The 18,614-nt window shown below is 43.5% G+C and overlaps 1 protein-coding gene across 4 annotated transcripts in view; it reads left to right on the forward strand.

Annotated features, from left to right (window-relative positions):
* The window catches only part of cacna1ha (calcium channel, voltage-dependent, T type, alpha 1H subunit a), a 510,834-nt gene that overhangs the window by 263,145 nt on the left and 229,075 nt on the right, over positions 1 to 18,614 (forward strand). For all 4 annotated transcript variants that reach the window (XM_072269033.1, XM_072269034.1, XM_072269032.1 and 1 more), the window contains exons 6-7: positions 4,155 to 4,247; positions 15,913 to 16,699. In XM_072269033.1, coding sequence (XP_072125134.1) covers positions 4,155 to 4,247; positions 15,913 to 16,699 — 880 coding nt within the window. The remainder of the gene's footprint in view (positions 1 to 4,154; positions 4,248 to 15,912; positions 16,700 to 18,614) is intronic.

The raw sequence follows: 18,614 nt of genomic DNA on the forward strand, positions 1-18,614 counted from the left end.
AAGATGCCGTGCACAATCCTGATTTGTTGGAGACAGACATGAAGAAGCACAGAGGAACATCCGGAGTAACTTCTGAAATGCCTGCTTGGCTGCCGCTGCTACTGTGCGATCGAGAATCTCCGGAGGGGAAGGCCCCAAATCCTCGGCCTTGCCTGTTGCCTGTTGCCGGGGCTGGGATCGAAGCGCTCGGCGGAGATGGTGCTCGGTGCGTTGGTGTCAGGGAGCTGGTCAGAGGCTCGGAGTTTTCGGAGTCGGACTGTGGTCGGATGCTTCCAGGATGCTGCATCAGCAAGTTGGCGGCGCTGGAGGTTTACCGTCTGCGTGAGACGATGGGACTTTCGAGAGACTTTGAGACTGAACCGTGCCCATGGTCTGTTCTTATCAAATTACGGTATTGCTTTGCACTGTTGTAATTATATGTTATAATTATGTGTTTTTCAGTCTTGGTTTGTCTTGTGTTTCTGTGATAGCATTCTGGAAAAACATTGTATCACTTCTTAATACATGCATTACTAAATGACAATAAAAGAGGACTGCGTGTCCTCATAATCTAATCTAATCTAATAACACCACCCTTACAGCACACCCACCACTCTGCGTAAAAAAAACTTACCTCCGACATCCCTCCTTTACTTACATCCAACCGCCTTAAAATTATGCCTTCTTATATTAGCCATGTTCACCAAGGGAAGAACTCTCTGGTTATCCACTTGATCTGTGCCTTGTGCACCTCCATCAAGTCACACTTTATCCTCCTTCACTCCAAGTGTACTTAAGCTTTTGTGCCTCCGACCAGCAGAAGTGGGAATGACCAGGGTGGGAGGGAGTTCTTGATTATGTAGGCTGCTTTGCCAAGGCAGCAAGAAGTGTAGGCTGAGTCAGTGGAAAGGGGGCTGGACTGCATGATGGACTGGGCTGTATTCACAACTCTACAATTTCTTGTCAGTCTTCGAAAGGGCAGTTGCCATTCCAAGATTAATTAGTATTCTTCCTTTGGTGCATCTGTGAAAATCAGTAAGAGCGTTTTTGTAGGAAGAATGAAGGGGGAGAGTAAAAATTGCTCTAATTGAGATGCAGGAAGAGAGGGGCCTCAGAATATGTGTGTATCTATCAATGAAATTGGTCATGAGGGTTGAGAAAACAGTTAATACAACATGCACAGTTCCCGGCTTTATCAGTATAGACATGGAGCACAAATTCGAGAAAGTTATTCCGAACCTTTATAAACACTGCTCCAGCCTTAACTGGATATAACTTTCAATTCTGCTGGCCTCATTGTAGGACAGATGTGAAGGGATTAGAAATGGTCCAGAAAGGATTCTTGAGAATTGTTTCTTGCATGAGGACTGCAGCTTTGAGGAATAATTAGAGAGGTTAGGCCTGTTCTCTGTGGAAAAGTTGTGGGGAGATTTGACAGAAATATATAAAATGGCGAAGGACTTGGATAGAGAGAATAGTGGCAACCCACACAAAATGTTGGAGAAGCTCAGCAGGCCAGGCAGCATCTATGGAAAAAGGTACAGTCAACGTTTCGGGCCGAGACCCTTCAGCAGGACTGGAGAAGAAAAGATGAGGAGTAGATTTGAAAAGTGGGGGGTTGGGAGAGAGAAGCACCAGGCGATGGGTGAAACCTGGAGGGGGAGGGATGAAGCAAAGAGCTAGAAAGTTGATTGGTGCAAGAGACAGAAGGCCATGGAAGAAAGAAAAAAGGAAGAGGGGGGAAAGGAGTACCAGAGAGAGGCGATGGGCGGGAAAGGAGATAACTTGAGAAAGGGACAAGAGGATGGGAAATTGTGAAGGTGGGGGAGGCGTTACTGGAAGTTTGAGGAATCGATGTTCATGCCATCAGGTTGGAGGCTACCCAAACATAATAGGAGATGTTGTTCCTCCAACCTAAGTGTGGCCTTATCCCAACAGAGGAGGAGACCATGGATTGACAGATTGGAATGGGAATGGGAAGTGGAATTAAAATGGGCAGCCACTGGGAAATCCCGCTTGTTCTGGCAAACATGCTTGGTGAAGTGGTCTCCCAATCTACGCTGGGTCTCACCGATATACAAGAGTCCACACCGGGAGCACCAAACTCAATATATGACCCCAGCAGACTCACAGGTGAAGTGTTGCCTCACCTGGAAGGACTATTTGGGGCCCTGAATGCTAGTGAGGGAGGAGGCGTAGGGGCAGGTGTAGAGCTTGTTCTGCTTGCAAACATAAGTGCCAGGAGGGAGATCAGTGGGGTGGTATGAATGAATGGACAAGGGAGTCACATAGCGAGCGATCCCTGCGGAAAGCAGAAAGTTGCGGGGGAGGGAAAGATGTATTTGGTGGTGGAATCCAGTTGGAGGTGGGGGAAGTTTCGGAGAATTATGTGCTGGACATGGAGGCTGACGGAGTGGTAGGGGAGGACAAGAGGAACCCTATCCCTGGTGGAGTGGCGGGAGGATGGGGTAAGAGCAGACATGTGTGAAATGGAAGAGATGCAGTTGAGGGCAGTTTTGATGGTGGAGGACATCTCCTTCATTCTGGAATGAAAAGCCTCATCCTGAGAGCAGATGCGGTGGAGACGGAGGAATTGAGAGAAGGGGATGGCGTTTTTACAAGTAGCATGGTAAGGCAAGGTATAGTCCAGGTAGCTGTGAGAATCCGTAGACATCTTCCATTTCCTGCACGTCTGCTCTTACCCCATCCTCCTGCCATGCTGCCAAGGATAGAGTTCCGCTTCGCCACCTTCTTGAGGCACTGCATTTTGAAATTACAGCTGTAAAACGGAAGAGAAGGAATTAAAAGTGACACAGGGTAAAATTTTTTCAGAGAGTGCTTGGGATCTGGAAAGCAGTCACTGCAGATGTGGCTGAGGCAAGTTCAGTTATGACCTTCAAGAGGAATTTAGTTAAATATATATCATGAAGAAAGATTTTCAAGCCTAAGTGACAGTGAATTGTAGAAATCCAGTGCAGGATTGATGGACTGAATGGCCTCTTTCTGTACAATAACCACTCAATAACCATGACGGTCTCTGCTCAAAGATTTCTTTTTATTATTGAGATACAGCATAGAATGGGCCTCTATGGCCCTTTGAGGCTCACAGCTGAGCAACCTTGATTTAACCCTAGCCAAATCATGGGACAATTTAACAATGGCCAATTAACCTACTGACCGATACGTCTTTGGACTGTGGGAGGAAACCGGAGCACCTGGAGGAAACCCATGTGGGCACAGGGAGAACGTACAAACTCCTTGCAGGCAGTGACGGGTATTGAACCCAGGTCACTAGTACTGTAAAGTGCTGTGCTAACCACTACGCTACCGTGCCACGCCAAGATATAACTAGACAGAGAGGGATGCCAAGACAGGATGGTATAAGTGCCTATCAGTCCAACAGAAAATCATAAAGTGGCTTGTGTCTGGCTTGAACTCACATGAATCAGGTTTAATATCACTGGCATGTTTCGTGAAATTTGTTAGCTTTGCAGCAGCATTACAATGCAATATATGATAATAGAGAGAAAAAAGAAAATTGTGAACTAAGTAGTGCAAAAAAAATAGGAAATAAAAAATATTGAGGAGGTGATCATGGGTTCAATGCACATTCAGAAATTGAATGGCAGAGAGGAAGAAGCTGTTCCTGAATCACTGACTGTGTGCCTTCGGACTTCTGTACCTCCTTCCTGATGGTAGCAATGAAAAGAGGTGGTGGGGGTCCTTAATGATGGACACCGCCTTTCCGAGACACTGTTCCATGAAGATGTCCTGGATACTATGGAGGCTGGTGCCCATGATGGGGCTGACTAATTTTACAACTCTCTGCAGCTTACTTTGATCCTGTGCAGTAGGCCCCCCCCCCCAGCCCATACCAGACGGTGGTGCATCCAGCTAATAGTCCTTGATTGGTAACATGATCTTAAGCAGAACAAGAAAAAGTTTCAGAATCGTTCATCAAAAGTGTCTCCTAATCTCTTCATGTTTCATTACTATGTGCAGAATGGAGCACTTAATAAAAATTTCAGATTTGTGTTGCATTATTAAATACCTTTGCTCTCATCTGATGATATTGTACAAGATTGAATAGGAAAATGATCACTGTATCTCTTTGCCTTGATTATTCTTCTCATTTGTTATTTAAATAATGTAATATTTCTTTGCTTTTTCCCCAGGTGATTACCCTGGAGGGATGGGTGGATATTATGTATTATGTTATGGACGCGCATTCTTTTTACAATTTTATATATTTTATACTGCTTATAATAGTAAGTATGTCTCATTTAAGGCTTTAAATCTTTCTGCTTTTTGAAATAGTGACAATTGGTATACTTCTGTCCAAAATGTGACTTGGGATGATGAAGTTTAGTTTTTGAATACTGTTAGAAACTATAAACTTAGGGTGATGTTCAGTGACTTTTGATTTATTATGATAAATAATTAGTTTAATTTTAAAGGACTGCTAAGTTTTTAAATTTTTTATGCATAAGTTGTTGGGGCAGATATAAAGTAGGTTATTTGCCAATTGAAAAGTACATTTCAAGGATACTGAAATTGAATTGAGAGATGTTACAGAGTTAGACATGGCATTAAGACAGGCCTTCAGCCCAATTAGTCCGCTGTGAAGGCCAAGTCATTGGGTGTATTTAAACCAGGGGTTCAAAGATTCAAAGTTTCATTTTATTGTCAAAGTGTACATGGTCAATGCAACTCTGATATTTGTCTTCTCCAGATAGCCATGAAATACAGAAAGACCATGGGAGTTGTTGAAAGAAAATACATCAACTTCACCCCCCCCCCCACCCCGCCCCCCCGGCACGAAAAAGAGAAAAGCAGAACTCGCAAATTCTAAAATCCTCCACCCCTCCCTTGCAGAAAAAAATGTGACAATAGCATCAAATCCCTCTCCCCTCCCTTTTTTATTCCATAGGCCAATACCATTAAGTAAGGGGGAACCCTTATTTAAAGAAGAGGTTGATGGGTACTTAATTAGTAAGGATGTCAAAGGTTATGGGGAGTAGACAAGAGAATGGTGATGAGAGGGAAAATAAATCAGTCATGATTGAATGGTGGAGCAGATTAGACAGGCCAAATGGTCTTATTCTGTTCAAGTGTCTTATGGTCTTATGCTAACTGTGTTGGTCAGAAACACAGTCACTTTTTTGCCCCATAGACGTTGAAGTCACTCCCATCCATGCACTGATCTGTATGGATTTTAAAAGTTGCTAATGTGTCCATCTCAACCTCTGCTTCTGACAGCTCATTCCAATTACCCACCACCTTTGGTGAAAATAAGCTGCCTCGATGTCCCTTTCAAATCTCCTGCCTCTGATCTTAAACCAATGCCCTCTTTTCAAAGATTCAAAGTACATTTATTATCAAAGTATCTATGCCGTATACAAGTCTGAGATTCATCTTCCTGCAATCAAACAGGAAACAAGGATTTTCCGGAGAAAAGAGATGACATGCTTTTCCCCTGTCTGTGCCCCAAATGATCTAATATACCTCTATTGGGTTGCCCAGCAATTTCCGATGTCCCTGCGAATATGTCCTAGACTTCACAACCTCTCTTTGCAAGTCACATACTGCTGCCCACTTACATGCTTGCCAACATTTCATGCTGAAGTTAAATTTATTTATTTATTAAGATAGAGTCTGGAATAGGCCTTTCAAGCCACGCTGCCCAGCAATCCCCCTATTTAATCCTGGCCGAATCGCGGGACAATTTACAATGAGCAACTAACTACCAACAGGTATGTCTTTGGACTGTGGGAGGAAACCAGAGCACCCGGAGGAAACCCACAGTGCTACGGGGAGAACGTACAAACTCCTTTCAGACAAGCAGCAGGAATTGAATCCAGGTTGCCTGTACTGTACTATACTCCTAACCATTGCACCTCCATATGTGTTGTGTTTTAAAATATATGTGTTGCTTAGTGAAATTAATTACAGTTCACATTTCAGTGCATCAATGTGGCCCCGTGGTGTAAATATCATTACTAGTGACAGAATCATTACAGCATAGAAAATAGCCCTTTGGCTCATCCTGTCCATGCAGAACTTCAAGTACTCATTTAAATAACCATATTGATTGGCCCTTGGTGACTCAAGTGCTTGGCTTCCCCCACAGTTCTCTCATGTTGTGTGAAACATAGAAACATCGAAAAACTACAGCACAATACAGGCCCTTCAGCCCACAATGCTGTGCTAAACGTACTTACTTTAGAAGTTACCTAGGGTTACCCATAGCCCTCTATTTTTCTAAGCACCATGTGCCTATCTAGGAGTCTCTTAGAGACTCTATCGTATCCGCTTCCACCACCGTTGCTGGCAGCCCATTCCACGCACTCACCACTCTCTGTGTGAAAAAACTTACCTCTGACCAGTTTCAGCTTCTAACCGCTTTCTGGATTAAAGAAGCTTCCTCCCCAAATGCACTCTAAGCTGGTCACCCCTTACGCTGAACTTCTGCTCTGGGGAAAACTTTACCCCATCTCTACCCCCTCATCATTTTCCATCAGGTTCCCCCTCGGCCTCCTCTACTTCAAGGAAAACAAACCCAATTTCCCCAGTCTTCATAACTAAAATGTCCCAGCCCAGAACATATCCTAGTGAATGTCCTTTCCACTCTCACCTCTTCAGGAGCCTTGCATTCTGTGGCAAGTTTCGGAATCACAACTTTGCAAAGCTTTCCACCATTATTCTCACCATGACATATACGACTAATTCTCAGGTTCAGATTTAGATTTAGTCAATGCATGTATATCAAAGCATACAGTGAAATGCGTTGTTTGCATTACAACCACCTAAGGATGTGCTGGGGGCAGCCCGCAAGTGTTGCCACACATTCTGGTGCCAACATAGCATGCCCACATTGCTGGGAGGAACAACACAGAATACTAGAAGCATTAAAGCAACAACAGCGAACCAAGCCCTGTTCCTCCCTCTCTCGCAGCCACACACTCACCTACACAGTTCTCTATCCCCAGGACAGGTCGAGTCACCAGTGAGCTTATGGATTCACAGACACTGGGCCTTGACTTCACCAGCAGACTCGCAGAGATATGCAGACTTGGGGTTCCAGCTACTGGGCCTCGAATGGACCTCCAAACATTTTGCCGCGTTCACCGAGCTTCCTTTAGTAAATGTGCCATTTATTGTCCAGTTTCCAGGAGCTCAGAGACACGAAGAATCATTCTATATCTTGTGCATGGGTAGCAGCCAACTAACTTTGGGCAAAAATGCCAGAAGCATACAGAAACAGATCAGCATCATTCTCATCACCAGTTCTTTGGGGAGATGAACAGATGCTCTGGCTACTGTTAAGTGAATGTAGGGATTCATTTGTACTGATAAGTGAACCAAAACATTTATAAATGAAAACCAGAGCATCACACTTTATGAGATAGCAACCTGACTAAACAGAAAACATATTAATGGGAAAATAACTCGTATGTCAGTTTGAATTAGTTAAGGCAAAGGTTTTCATTCTATTGGCAATCAACACCAGGCCGATATAATTAAAATTATACATTTTATGAACTGATGTATGAAATAGTTCCTCTATTTACTCAACTGTCAATGAAAGCAATTTTCTAGCTTAGAATTCAATTCTAGTAAAAAAGCACAAGTTCAATGTGCTGAGTCAGAAATTCAAAATTTAATATTTGTTCAATTAAATTCTATATTTTGAAATTTTATAATGAGCCTTTTTATGTATAGAATGTGTCTTGCAGAGAGACTAAAATTGCATTTTTCTGTGATGGTTGCAATAAGTTTTAAGTGCTTGCTATTAAAATATATCATGAATTTGTACTGCAAATGTAGAAAGACCAAGAAAGTGTGGATGTGGAGAGGATGTTTCCTGTGGTGGGGGAGTCCAGGACCAGAGGGCACAGCCTCAGAGTACAGGGATGTCCATTTAGAACAGAGATGAAGAGGAATTTCTACAATCAGAAAGTGGTAAATCATTGCCACAGATGGTCATGGAAGTCAAGTCATCTGGTATATTTAAAGCAGATGTTGATAGGTTCTTGATTTGTGAGAGTATCAAAGGTTACGGGGAGAAGACAGGAGAATGGGGTTGAGAGGAATAATAAATCAGCCGTGGAGGACCAGGCTCAATGGGCTGAATGGCCTAATGCTGCTCTTTTGTCTTATGGTTGCATTTTCTGCAACTTTAGGTATCATTCTGCATCAGTAGGGGAAAGGTAAGCCTAGATTTTAACTTCAGTGGCATGCAACTTGGGCTGATCCTTTGCTGCTTAGTTGGCCTGGGCATGGAAATTTGCAGTAATCTGAGATTTGTTTGTGGAATTTTTCTTCAGGATTTTGAAAGAGCAGGAAAGCAACTGTAGATCTCTTTACCTAGTCGAATTGAAACCTCTATGTTGTAAAATATAGGTGAAGTGGTGGAACAGGAAAACCTTAGATGCTGGAAATACCCGGCATGAGCCTTTGGCAAATCTGCACTCTTTCCCTATCTTCACTGTAATTTTATGCCCCTATATTTATTCTAGCAATATTCATAGAGTCCTACAAGAGCAGCAATTAAAATCCATGATTTTTATCATACTTATTCTATACTGATTACCATTTTCTCATTCTTTAAAGTAGTTTGAGATATGTTCACCTATCTTAGTGTCCAAATTTTATTCCTTCACAGACACAGGCATTGGGTATATTTAAAGCAGAGTTTGGAAGGTTCTCGATTAGACAGGGTGTTAAAGTTTATCGTTAGAAAGTAGGAGAATGGGATGGAGAGGGATATTAAATCAGCCATGACAGAATGGGGGAGCAGACTTGATGGGTTGAATGGCCTAATTCTGCTTCTATGTCTCACAGTCTTATTCTGGCCAGGCTGGCATTAATTACCTAGTTTGGGAAAGTAGGGAGAATAATATAAAAGATAGGTGTAAATTAGATTGGATTATGAAGACACGCAGTCCTCTTTTATTGTCATTTAGTAATGCATGCATTAGGAAATGATACAATATTTCCTCTGGTGTGATATCACAAAACACAGGACAGACTAAGACTGAAAAACTAACAAAACCACATAATTATAACATATAGTTCCAACAGTGCAACAATCCCATAACCCGATGAAGAACAGTCCATGGCACAGTAAAAAGTTCAAAGTATCTCAAATGTCCCACATCTCACGCAAGCGGGTGAAGGAAGAAAAACTCTCCCTGCCAGGCCTGACCACAATCCGACTGAGTTGTCCGAAAATTTCGAGCCTCCGATCAGTTCTCCGACACCGAGTACCGAGCACCATCTCTATCCGAACGATTCGACCTCAATTTCGGTCGCCAACAGCAGGCAAAGCCGGGGATTTTGAGGCCTTCCCTCCAGAAGATTCTCAATTGCCCAGTAACAACAGCAGCGATCCTGCATTTCAGAAATTTCTCCAGATGTTCCTCTGTGCTTTCACGTCCGTCTCCATCATGCTTGACAGTCAGTACAGATTAACTGGGCTGAATGGCCTGTTCCCATGCTGTCTGAATTTATGACTCTAAGTTCTTTTGAACAGCTGGTGATGAGATTCCCTTCTTGAACGCCTCTGAGCATGTGGTGTAACTTGCTGCTGCCATTTCGGAGACTCACCTGTTAAGAGTCAAACACATCAGCTCAGCTCAGCATCGCAGATCTCCTTTCCCATCCAAGGACATTAATAAACCTGATGCGTTTTTACAAGAAACTTGTCATTTCATGATCCTATTAGTGTTCCTGTCTTTTTGGACTATTTTCAATTAAGCAAGTGAACTCAATGAACACCCAATTTCTGCCCCCCCGATTTGGAATCAGAATCAGATTCACCATCGCTGATATATGTCCTGGAACTTGTTGTTTTGTGGCAGCAGTACAGTGCAAGACATAAAAAAAACTATGTTACAATAAGATTTTATTTTAAAAGGTAGTGCAAAAAGAAAGCAAAATGTGAGGCCTCACCTTCTTCCCAAACCCCCACCTTTTTATTCTGTCATCTTCCCCCTGCTCTTCCAGTCCGGAAAAAGGGTCTCGGCCCAAAGCGTCAACTGTTTATTCATTTCCATAGAAGCTGCCTGACCTGCTGAGTTCCTCCAGCATTTTGTGTGCGTTACTTTGGATTTCCTGCATCTGCAGAATTTGTCATGTTCACAAAAAGTGCGATGGTATTCATGGGTTCGTGGGTCCACTCAGAACTATGATAGTGGAGGGGAAGAAGCTGTTCCTAAAACATTGGATGTGCGTCTTCAGGCTCCAGTACCCTTTCCCGGAATGAGAAGAGGGCATATACTGAGTGCTTTGTATTCTTAATGATGGATGCCACCTTCTTGAGGCCTTGCCTTTTGAAGATATCCTTGATGGTGGAGAGGCTTGTACACATGAGTTTATAACCCTCTGCATTTTTTTCCTATTCTGTGCATGGCCCCCTCCATACCAGATGGTGGTGTAACCAGTCAGCATGCTCTCTATGGTACATCTGTAGAAATTTATTAGTCTTTTCTGACATGCTAAATTTTCTCAAACTCCTAATGAAGTATAGCCTTTGGTGTGCCTTCTCTGTAATTGCATCAATGTGCTGGGCCTAGGATAGTTCCTCTGAGATGCTAACACCCAAGAGCTTGAAGTTGCTCACCCTTCCCTTGTCCCTTGTTCGATCATGAAGCAAATGGCTCTGCCATAGTAGTTATACCTACACTTCCACTCTAGAGTTTCTTCATTATGCTCCTTGCCTCTTTTACAAAGCTCCATAAAACTTGGTTCTTTGTTGAAGCATTTGGACATGGTGGTGCCATTTTAATCAATTAATGTTTATAAACTCTTCTTGAGCTTCCAGCTGGGTACGGGTATCAATTTTAAACTGCATTTCGATGACAAACTCTGCCACCTTCATCAGTGATGATGCCTGGGCACGTCTAGTCCGGTGGTATTTATACCCCCGTCATCTGTCCCTCCTGATTGGCTAGCCCTCATCGAATCAGGTTTTCGCTGTCCCACCTGGTTTTATTTCAATGACTTTCTTCACCAGGTGGTCCTAAAACCCAAACCGATACATCTCCTTTGCTCCTTGATGCAGGTTTCCACCGTGCATCCCTGCTGGTCAATATACGCTGCTCCGTATTCACAGGGAATCCTGTAAATGCCAGCCATCCTGAGAACCAGGCGGTGTATCCATTTGGATTACCTGGAGAAATCGGCAGTAGCAGAACACTGCATCCACAATGGCCATAGGAATGACTTTGACGGCACAATACTGCTGTGCCACACCAATGGCTTTTGGGACCGCTTAGTGAAGGAAGCCACGAAATAAAATGAGAGGAAAAAAATTTTAACAAAGATGTAAGTCTCGCTTTAAGTAAGAACTGGAATTCAATTGTAAACAAGATGGGACTGCGGAGACCTGATTGGATGAGGACTAACCAATCAGGACGGACAGACGATGTCGGTATAAATACCAGCGGACTAGGCATGCCCAGGCATCATCCCTGATGAAGATGGCAGAGTTTCCCATTGAAACGTTGGCTAAAATCGATGCCTGGCTAGAAGCCTGAGAAGAGTTTATTTGTCATATACGCCAGGAAAGCACTAGATCCTTTTTCAGTTAATGTTTGTTGCCAAATCTCTTGCGAACAGCCTTAGGTTTACCATTCTAATAGCAGTACTTAAATTAAAGTTTTGCTAAGAGAGAGCACAGCAACTTTCTCCCCCAGCTTTCAAGGGACTGCAAACTCCCAGTGTAATAGGATGAGAGGGCCCATTGTAGTGATATATGTTCAGTGACCATTTTTTAGGTACACCTGTACATTAGATTAGATTAGATTATGAAGACACGCAGTCCTCTTTTATTGTCATTTAGTAATACATGCATTAAGAAATGATACAACATTCCTCCGATGTGATAAAAACACAGGACAAACCAAGACTGAAAAACTAACAAAGACCACATAATTATAACATATAGTTCCAACAGTGCAACAATACCATAACTTGATGAAGAACAGGCCATGGCACAGTAAAAAAGTTCAAAGTCTCTCAAAAGTCCCACATCTCACGCAGACGGGAGAAAGAAGAAAACTCTCCCTGCCATACCCGACCACAGTCCGACTCTGAGTCGTCCGAAAACTTTGAGCTCCGATCAGCCCTCCGACACCAAGTACCAAGCACCATCTCTGCCGAACGCTTCGACCTCAGTCTCAGTTGCCAGCAGCAGGCAAAGCCAAGGATTTTGGGTCCTTCCCTCCGGAGATTCTCGATCGCACAGTAGCAGCGGCAGCGAACCGGGCATTTCAGAAATTTTGTACACATTTCTGAGCGACTCAGTTCCCCTTTTGTGAATATATCTCAAAGACACAGGATACTACAGATATGGAATGTGGAGCAAGCTAAAACACTGCTGGAGAAGCCATTTTACTGATAATTCATCTCGTGTTATTTATTTTGCTGATGATTTGAGGTTTGACTTGTTGTTTGGCCAATTTAAGCACCAGGCCAGATTGAAAAGATCAGGGTGTTGGGGTCAGAGGAGAGGGATGGGCTGGTGTTCAGCGAGGTTTACCCATCTCTGCACTGAACTGAGGCTGTGTCCTGCAACTAATCAGCTGTAAATGGTTCATGGCTGTGAACTCGCATTCACGAACTTCAGTTCTGAATGTTATTTGCTTCCTTTTATTGTTTGAATAATAGTGGATGTTTCACAGTTTTCTTTTTATTATGGGTTCCGTTAGGTTTCTTTGGCTTGTAGCTGCCTGTAAGGAGATGAATCTCAAAAATACCTTGATAGTAAATGTACTTTGAACTTTGAGGATGAGAAAATCTGCAGGTGCTGGAAATCCAAGCAACAAACACAAACATACTGGAGAAACAGTCCACGTTTCAGGCCTAGGCCTTCATCACAACTGGAAACCCTATGGTGCTCCTCAACCTTCCCTTTCTTCCATGATTTTCTACCATCTCCTATCAGATTCCCTCTTCTCCAGTCCTTTATCTCTTTCACCTGTCACAGACATCCTACCCTGCAAAAACTCATTTCAGAGAGGTAACGCCATCAATTTGCGGGAGACTCCCAGAACTTCCGGGAGAGGTGGGATGTCTGCAATAGAGTAGCTCCTTAGCAGCTAGCCAGCTAGTTTAAATAATGTTAACTATGCTAATGAACGAATGACACCTGTTAAACTCACCTCAACATGTCTTTTACAGTCTTAACCCACCATGGGCAATAGAAAAGTCACTGTTGCAAACAGTGCAGTGAGCAACACTGTCATTATTTTTGACCCCTATTCGGCAGGGGTACACTTTAGGGCAGTCTGGGGTAACGTATGTTTTATATTTTCTTTTTTGGAACACTCTCCCATGGTGCGCTCGCTCTCTCACACCCTCGCTCTCTCGCTCTCTCTCTCACGAGCACTCGCTCTCTCTCTCTCTCGTGGTCGCTCTCGAGCTCACTCTCTCACTCTCTCTTGCTGTCTCTGAAAAAAATTGATTTCCGGGATATTGTATATAATTTGCGGGCATCAGGGAGCCACTATTAATATGCAGGAGACTCCCGGAACTTCCAGGAGAGGTGGGATGTCTGCCTGTCAGCTTCACAGCTCTTTACCTCACCCCTTCCCCTCTCCCGGTTTCACCTATCACCTACCACCTTGTACTTCTTCCACCCCTCCCCCACCGTCTTGCTGTAAATTCTCTTTTTCCAGCCCGGATGAAGGGTACCAGCCTGAAACGTTGACTGTTTATTCTTTTCCACAGATGCTGCCTGACTGCTGAACTCCTCCATTTTGTTTGAGTTTTGGACATAGTTTGAGAGATTTTGTTCTGTCTGGCATTATCTTCTGCTATAGATTGTTTCCAAAATGATGTCAACAGTGGCATAACATGCAAGTTTCATATTTTGTGAGCTTTACAGCCTCATTGGTCTAAAAGGGAACACTTCTAACTTGCTCAATAACAGTCAGATTTGATTTTGTCGGGCAGCTCCACACCATCCACCAAAAGCAGGACTTCCCGCTGGCCAAACATTTTAATTCTGAATCCCATTCCCATTCCAATATGTCAATCCACGGCCTCCTATTGCGCCAGGATGAGGCCACCCTCAGGGTGGAGGAGCAACACCTTATATTCTGCCTGGGTAACCTCCAACCTGACGGTATGAATAGCAATTTCTCCTTCTGGTAAACACCCCCCCCCCCCCACACACACACTTCCTCTATTCCCCACTCTGACCTTTTATTTCTTCTTCCTCCAGGTCCCTTCCACCTCCTCCCCTTTCTCTTATTGTCCACTCTCCTCTCCTAACACATTCTTTCATCTCCAGTCGTTGACCTTTCCCACCCACCTGGCTTCACCTATCACCTTTCACCTTTCACCTAGCCGCTTTCCCCTTCCCTAACCGTTTAATTCTCTCCCCTTCCCTCTCAGTATTGAAGAAGGGTCTCAGCCCAAAACGTCAGCTGTTATTCTTTTCCATAGACACAGCCTGACTTGCTGAGTTTCTCCAGCATTTTGTGTGTGTTGCTTTAGATTTCCAGCATCTGTAGTTTCTCTCGTGTTTGAGATTTGACTACCTTCATTTTCCCTGATACAGTATTATTTAAATGGCTATCAATTAAACTGCCTTCATTGTCAGCAAAGGGATTCATGATCTCCTGTATCTCAAAAGGATGAGGTGGCAGGAGATGATCTCATAGAAACATAAGAATTGCTGGCTTCGCAGGGTGAATATGGAGTTTGTTTCCCCTGGCTGAGGGAACAAGATTGCAAAATACAGGATTAGCTATCCAGTAAATGAAATTAAATTTCTTTGCTGAGAGGGTGACCAGCCTTCAAACTCACTACCCATGAGGAGGCTCATTTGCTGGGAATATTCAGGACAGAAATCAATGGCAGTTTAGATACTCAGGTATTCAAGGGAATTGGAGTTAGTGCAGTAAAGGGGCGCTGAGTTAAATTGTTGCGTATGATCCTGTTGAATGGTAGAACAGGGAGGAGAGACTGGGTAGCCTACTCTTGCCTTTGGTTCTTGTCTTATGTTTGCCTGTTCCGACAGCTTGCTCAAAGTGCAGGTGTTGAGAGGCTCACCTGTGCCCTTATCCTCCTGCCAGGAGTTCCCTCGTGAAGGTTTTTGTGTCCCCTTTATCCACAGAATATGCTCTGTTCTTCATCGGCCTGTCCAGGTCCTTCTTTTCCGTTAGGGACCCTGTCCCACCCAACACATCTACACTCCTTGTGTAGCAACACTGCCTGGTAGCTCGAAGAGTCTTGTTTCTCCTTTTAAGAGTGCAGGTGCTAGGCTACATGCTGGTAGCCACACAGACGCTGCCAATTCGTCAATGAAAAACACAAGGCTGAAACCATCAGGGGCTGTTCTGTGAACCTCACACTCTTAATGTGACTCTCACAAGTAGTGTCAAGTAACCCATCTTATAGATCGACTCCGTAAGAACACATCAATTTCCAGCCCATATTTCCTCCCAAGTTCCTACACAGTTATAGTTACATTATTCCTATCAAAAGGTATAATTTCAGATGAATTAATACAACTTGTACAACCAATGCAAAACGGTTTGGGCGGCAGTTAGCGTAACATTATCACCCAGGTTCAATTCCCGCCGCTGTCTATAAGGAGTTTGTATGTTTCTCCCTGTCCCCGAGTTGGTTTCCTCTGGGCCCTCTGGTTTCCCCCCATGTTCCAGAGATGTATGGGTCAGTAGATTAGTTGGTCACATGAGTGTAATTGGGTATATCTCTAAAATAAAAATAAGAAGAAAGAACACACATGTGTAAGGCATCGCTGAGATATTTATTCTGTTGAGTGCATGATAAATTCCATCTATTTTGTTGCGATCATAATATTATAGCGCTGTAGCATAATTGTTGCTATTGAGCATTTTCTTGTTACCAGTTTAAAACTGATTATGTATATTTTTATCTCTCAAAAAATTTCTTTAGGTCGGTTCATTCTTCATGATTAACCTGTGCCTGGTTGTCATAGCAACGCAATTTTCCGAAACAAAGCAACGCGAAAATCAATTAATGCAGGAGCAGCGAGCTCGATTTCTTTCAAACGATAGCACAATTGCAAGTTTCTCTGAGCCAGGGAGCTGCTACGAGGAACTCCTTAAGTATATTTCCCACCTCTACCGGAAGGTGAAGCGCCGAACTTTGCGGCTTTACAAGAGCTGGCGGAACAAGCGGCGCAAGAAGGTCAGCTCGAGCAGCTCAAGCGGGCAGGAGAGGAAGTGCCAGCGTAAAGGGCGCATGAGGTCGATTCATCATCTCATTCACCACCATCACCACCACCACCACCACCATTATCATATCAGCAATGGCAGTTCAAGGGCACAGCAGGGCGGCCCAGAGCTCAGTGACGTGGAGATGAACGCAGTGCGGGTTGACAGCAGGCTCATGCTTCCTTCATCTGCGCTGAGCCATCAGAGCCCCACTTCAGGGCCTGAGTCCGTCCACAGTATTTACCACGCTGACTGCCACTTTGAAGGACCACAAGTTGCTTGCAAGTCTTCCACTGCAGCTAACGTTAAGCTAATGGCCGGCCTTGCACACCGAGGGGGCACCAACTATCCAACTATTGTTCCATCTTTGATGAGCAGGAACAGCTCCACACCAAAGGCAAAGGACAAGAAAAGCGGTAACACGTCCTTCGCTGTGGGCAAAGTGAAGCCCAAGATGAACTTGACTGATTCCTTTGGCAAACTACACCACTTGGTGGGAAACCATGGTAAGCGATGTCACGATTCTGTAGCCACCCCAACATCCATCTGAATGGGTTGAAGGCTTCATAACGAAGTGAATTGATTTCACAATTGCTCTGACATTTAAAATCCATTAAGCAGGATTACTAAAGAGATTAAGAATAATGCAGACTTCCAACTGATCGCCTTGGCGCACATTGCTGAATTAGACCATAAGATATAAGAGGAGAGTCAGGCCATCAGGCCATCGAGTGCACCACCGTGTTTCTCACATCAGCCCCTCTCCCCCTCACCTGTCTTCAGGTTGTACTCCTTCCCTCCCACCTCCTTATTCTGGTTTCTACCTATAAGATTTTAAGACCCTAAGAAAGGAATAGAATTAGGCCATTCAGCAGATCAGATCTGCTCCACCATTCCATCATGGCTGATTTATTTTCCCTCTCAACCCCATTCTCCTGCCTTCTCCCATAAACTTTGACACCCTTGCTAATCAAGAACCTATCAACCACCCCTTTAAATAGATCCACTGTCGTGTCCTCCACAGCCATCTGTGGCAATGAATCTCAGAGATTCACCACCCTCTGGCTAAAGTTCTCATGAAGTCAATTGATAGAACCAAGTTCAACAGTAAATGAAGCTCGAAAAACTGGAGAAACAGAAAATTAGTGGTGGTGGACAACGCTGGAAGCACTCAACAGATCAGGCAGCTTCTGGAAAGTTCAAAGTAAATTCATTATCAAAGTACTGATATGTCACCATATAATACCCTGAGATTTATTTTCCTGCAGGCATTCACAGTAGAACAGAAAAATAGAGTTAACATTTTAGATTATTCAGCACTGGGAAACAATGAAAATAAGTTAGTTTTAAGTTGCAGTGATAGATGTACCACAATGAATCTTTCTGATAGGACGAGAACAGGTTTGCTAAGGTGTTTAATCTACAACCAGATAGCTTCAGTTAATTACCACAGCAACCCTAACATCACCCTAACTGAGATATACCCTGCATTCTATCCACTGCTCCCTGTCTTGTCTCCACCTCAGAACTAACTTGTCTCCTCTCTGACAAAGGGTCTCTACCTGAACTGTTAACTTTCCACAGATGCTGCCTGACCTGCTGCGTGTTTATAGAATTTTCAGTCTTTGAACCTAAGTTCAAATTCCTTATTAGAACTGTACACAAAACAATGGCCTTGAAAATATTTGTATTATTATTTATATCCAGCATTGTTCATAGTGTTTTATTTTGTTCTTTGAACAGCTCATTCGTTGCTAGGGACAGGTCATGCAGCAGATATGTCTGATTGGTATTCGATTGATCTTAGAGTAGAGTTATAGAGCACAAATGCAGGACCTTCCACCTATCTAGTTCATGCCAATCTATTAATTTTTCTTTTCCCATCGATCTGCTCCCAGATCACAGCCCTCCATCCATGTTGTTATCTGAATTTATCTTAAATGTTGAAATCAATCAATCCCCACTTCCATTGTCAACTCGTTCCACACTCTTAAAATCCTCTGAGTGAAGAAGTTCCCACTCATGTTACCCTTAGACATTTCACCTTTCACCCCAATCCATAACCTCTAGTCTCACCCAACCTCTGTGGAACAAGCCTGCTTGCATTTGCCCTATCTATATCCCTCATAATTGTATAATTCACAAGAAAAAAAAACAAAAAATATACACAATTTTAACAAAAAAATTAAACACATAAAACAAATCCTACACACATCTGGATTAAGGCCTTTTGTTGGTGGTGCTGGGGTTTATAACATTTTCAAGGTCAGAGAAATAGTGGTAGGATTTCACTGCCAAAGGTAATGATGTGTGAGCAATTCTTTAATTCTAAAGTAATAGGATCTTAACATCAGCCAGCCAGTGGCATAGTGGCATCTGCACCAGTCTTCGAGGCAAGTGGTCCCGGGTTCAAATCCAGCT

The sequence above is a fragment of the Mobula birostris genome, chromosome 9, assembly GCF_030028105.1.
Source record: "Mobula birostris isolate sMobBir1 chromosome 9, sMobBir1.hap1, whole genome shotgun sequence".
In the NCBI taxonomy this organism is placed as follows: Eukaryota; Metazoa; Chordata; class Chondrichthyes; order Myliobatiformes; family Myliobatidae; genus Mobula; species Mobula birostris.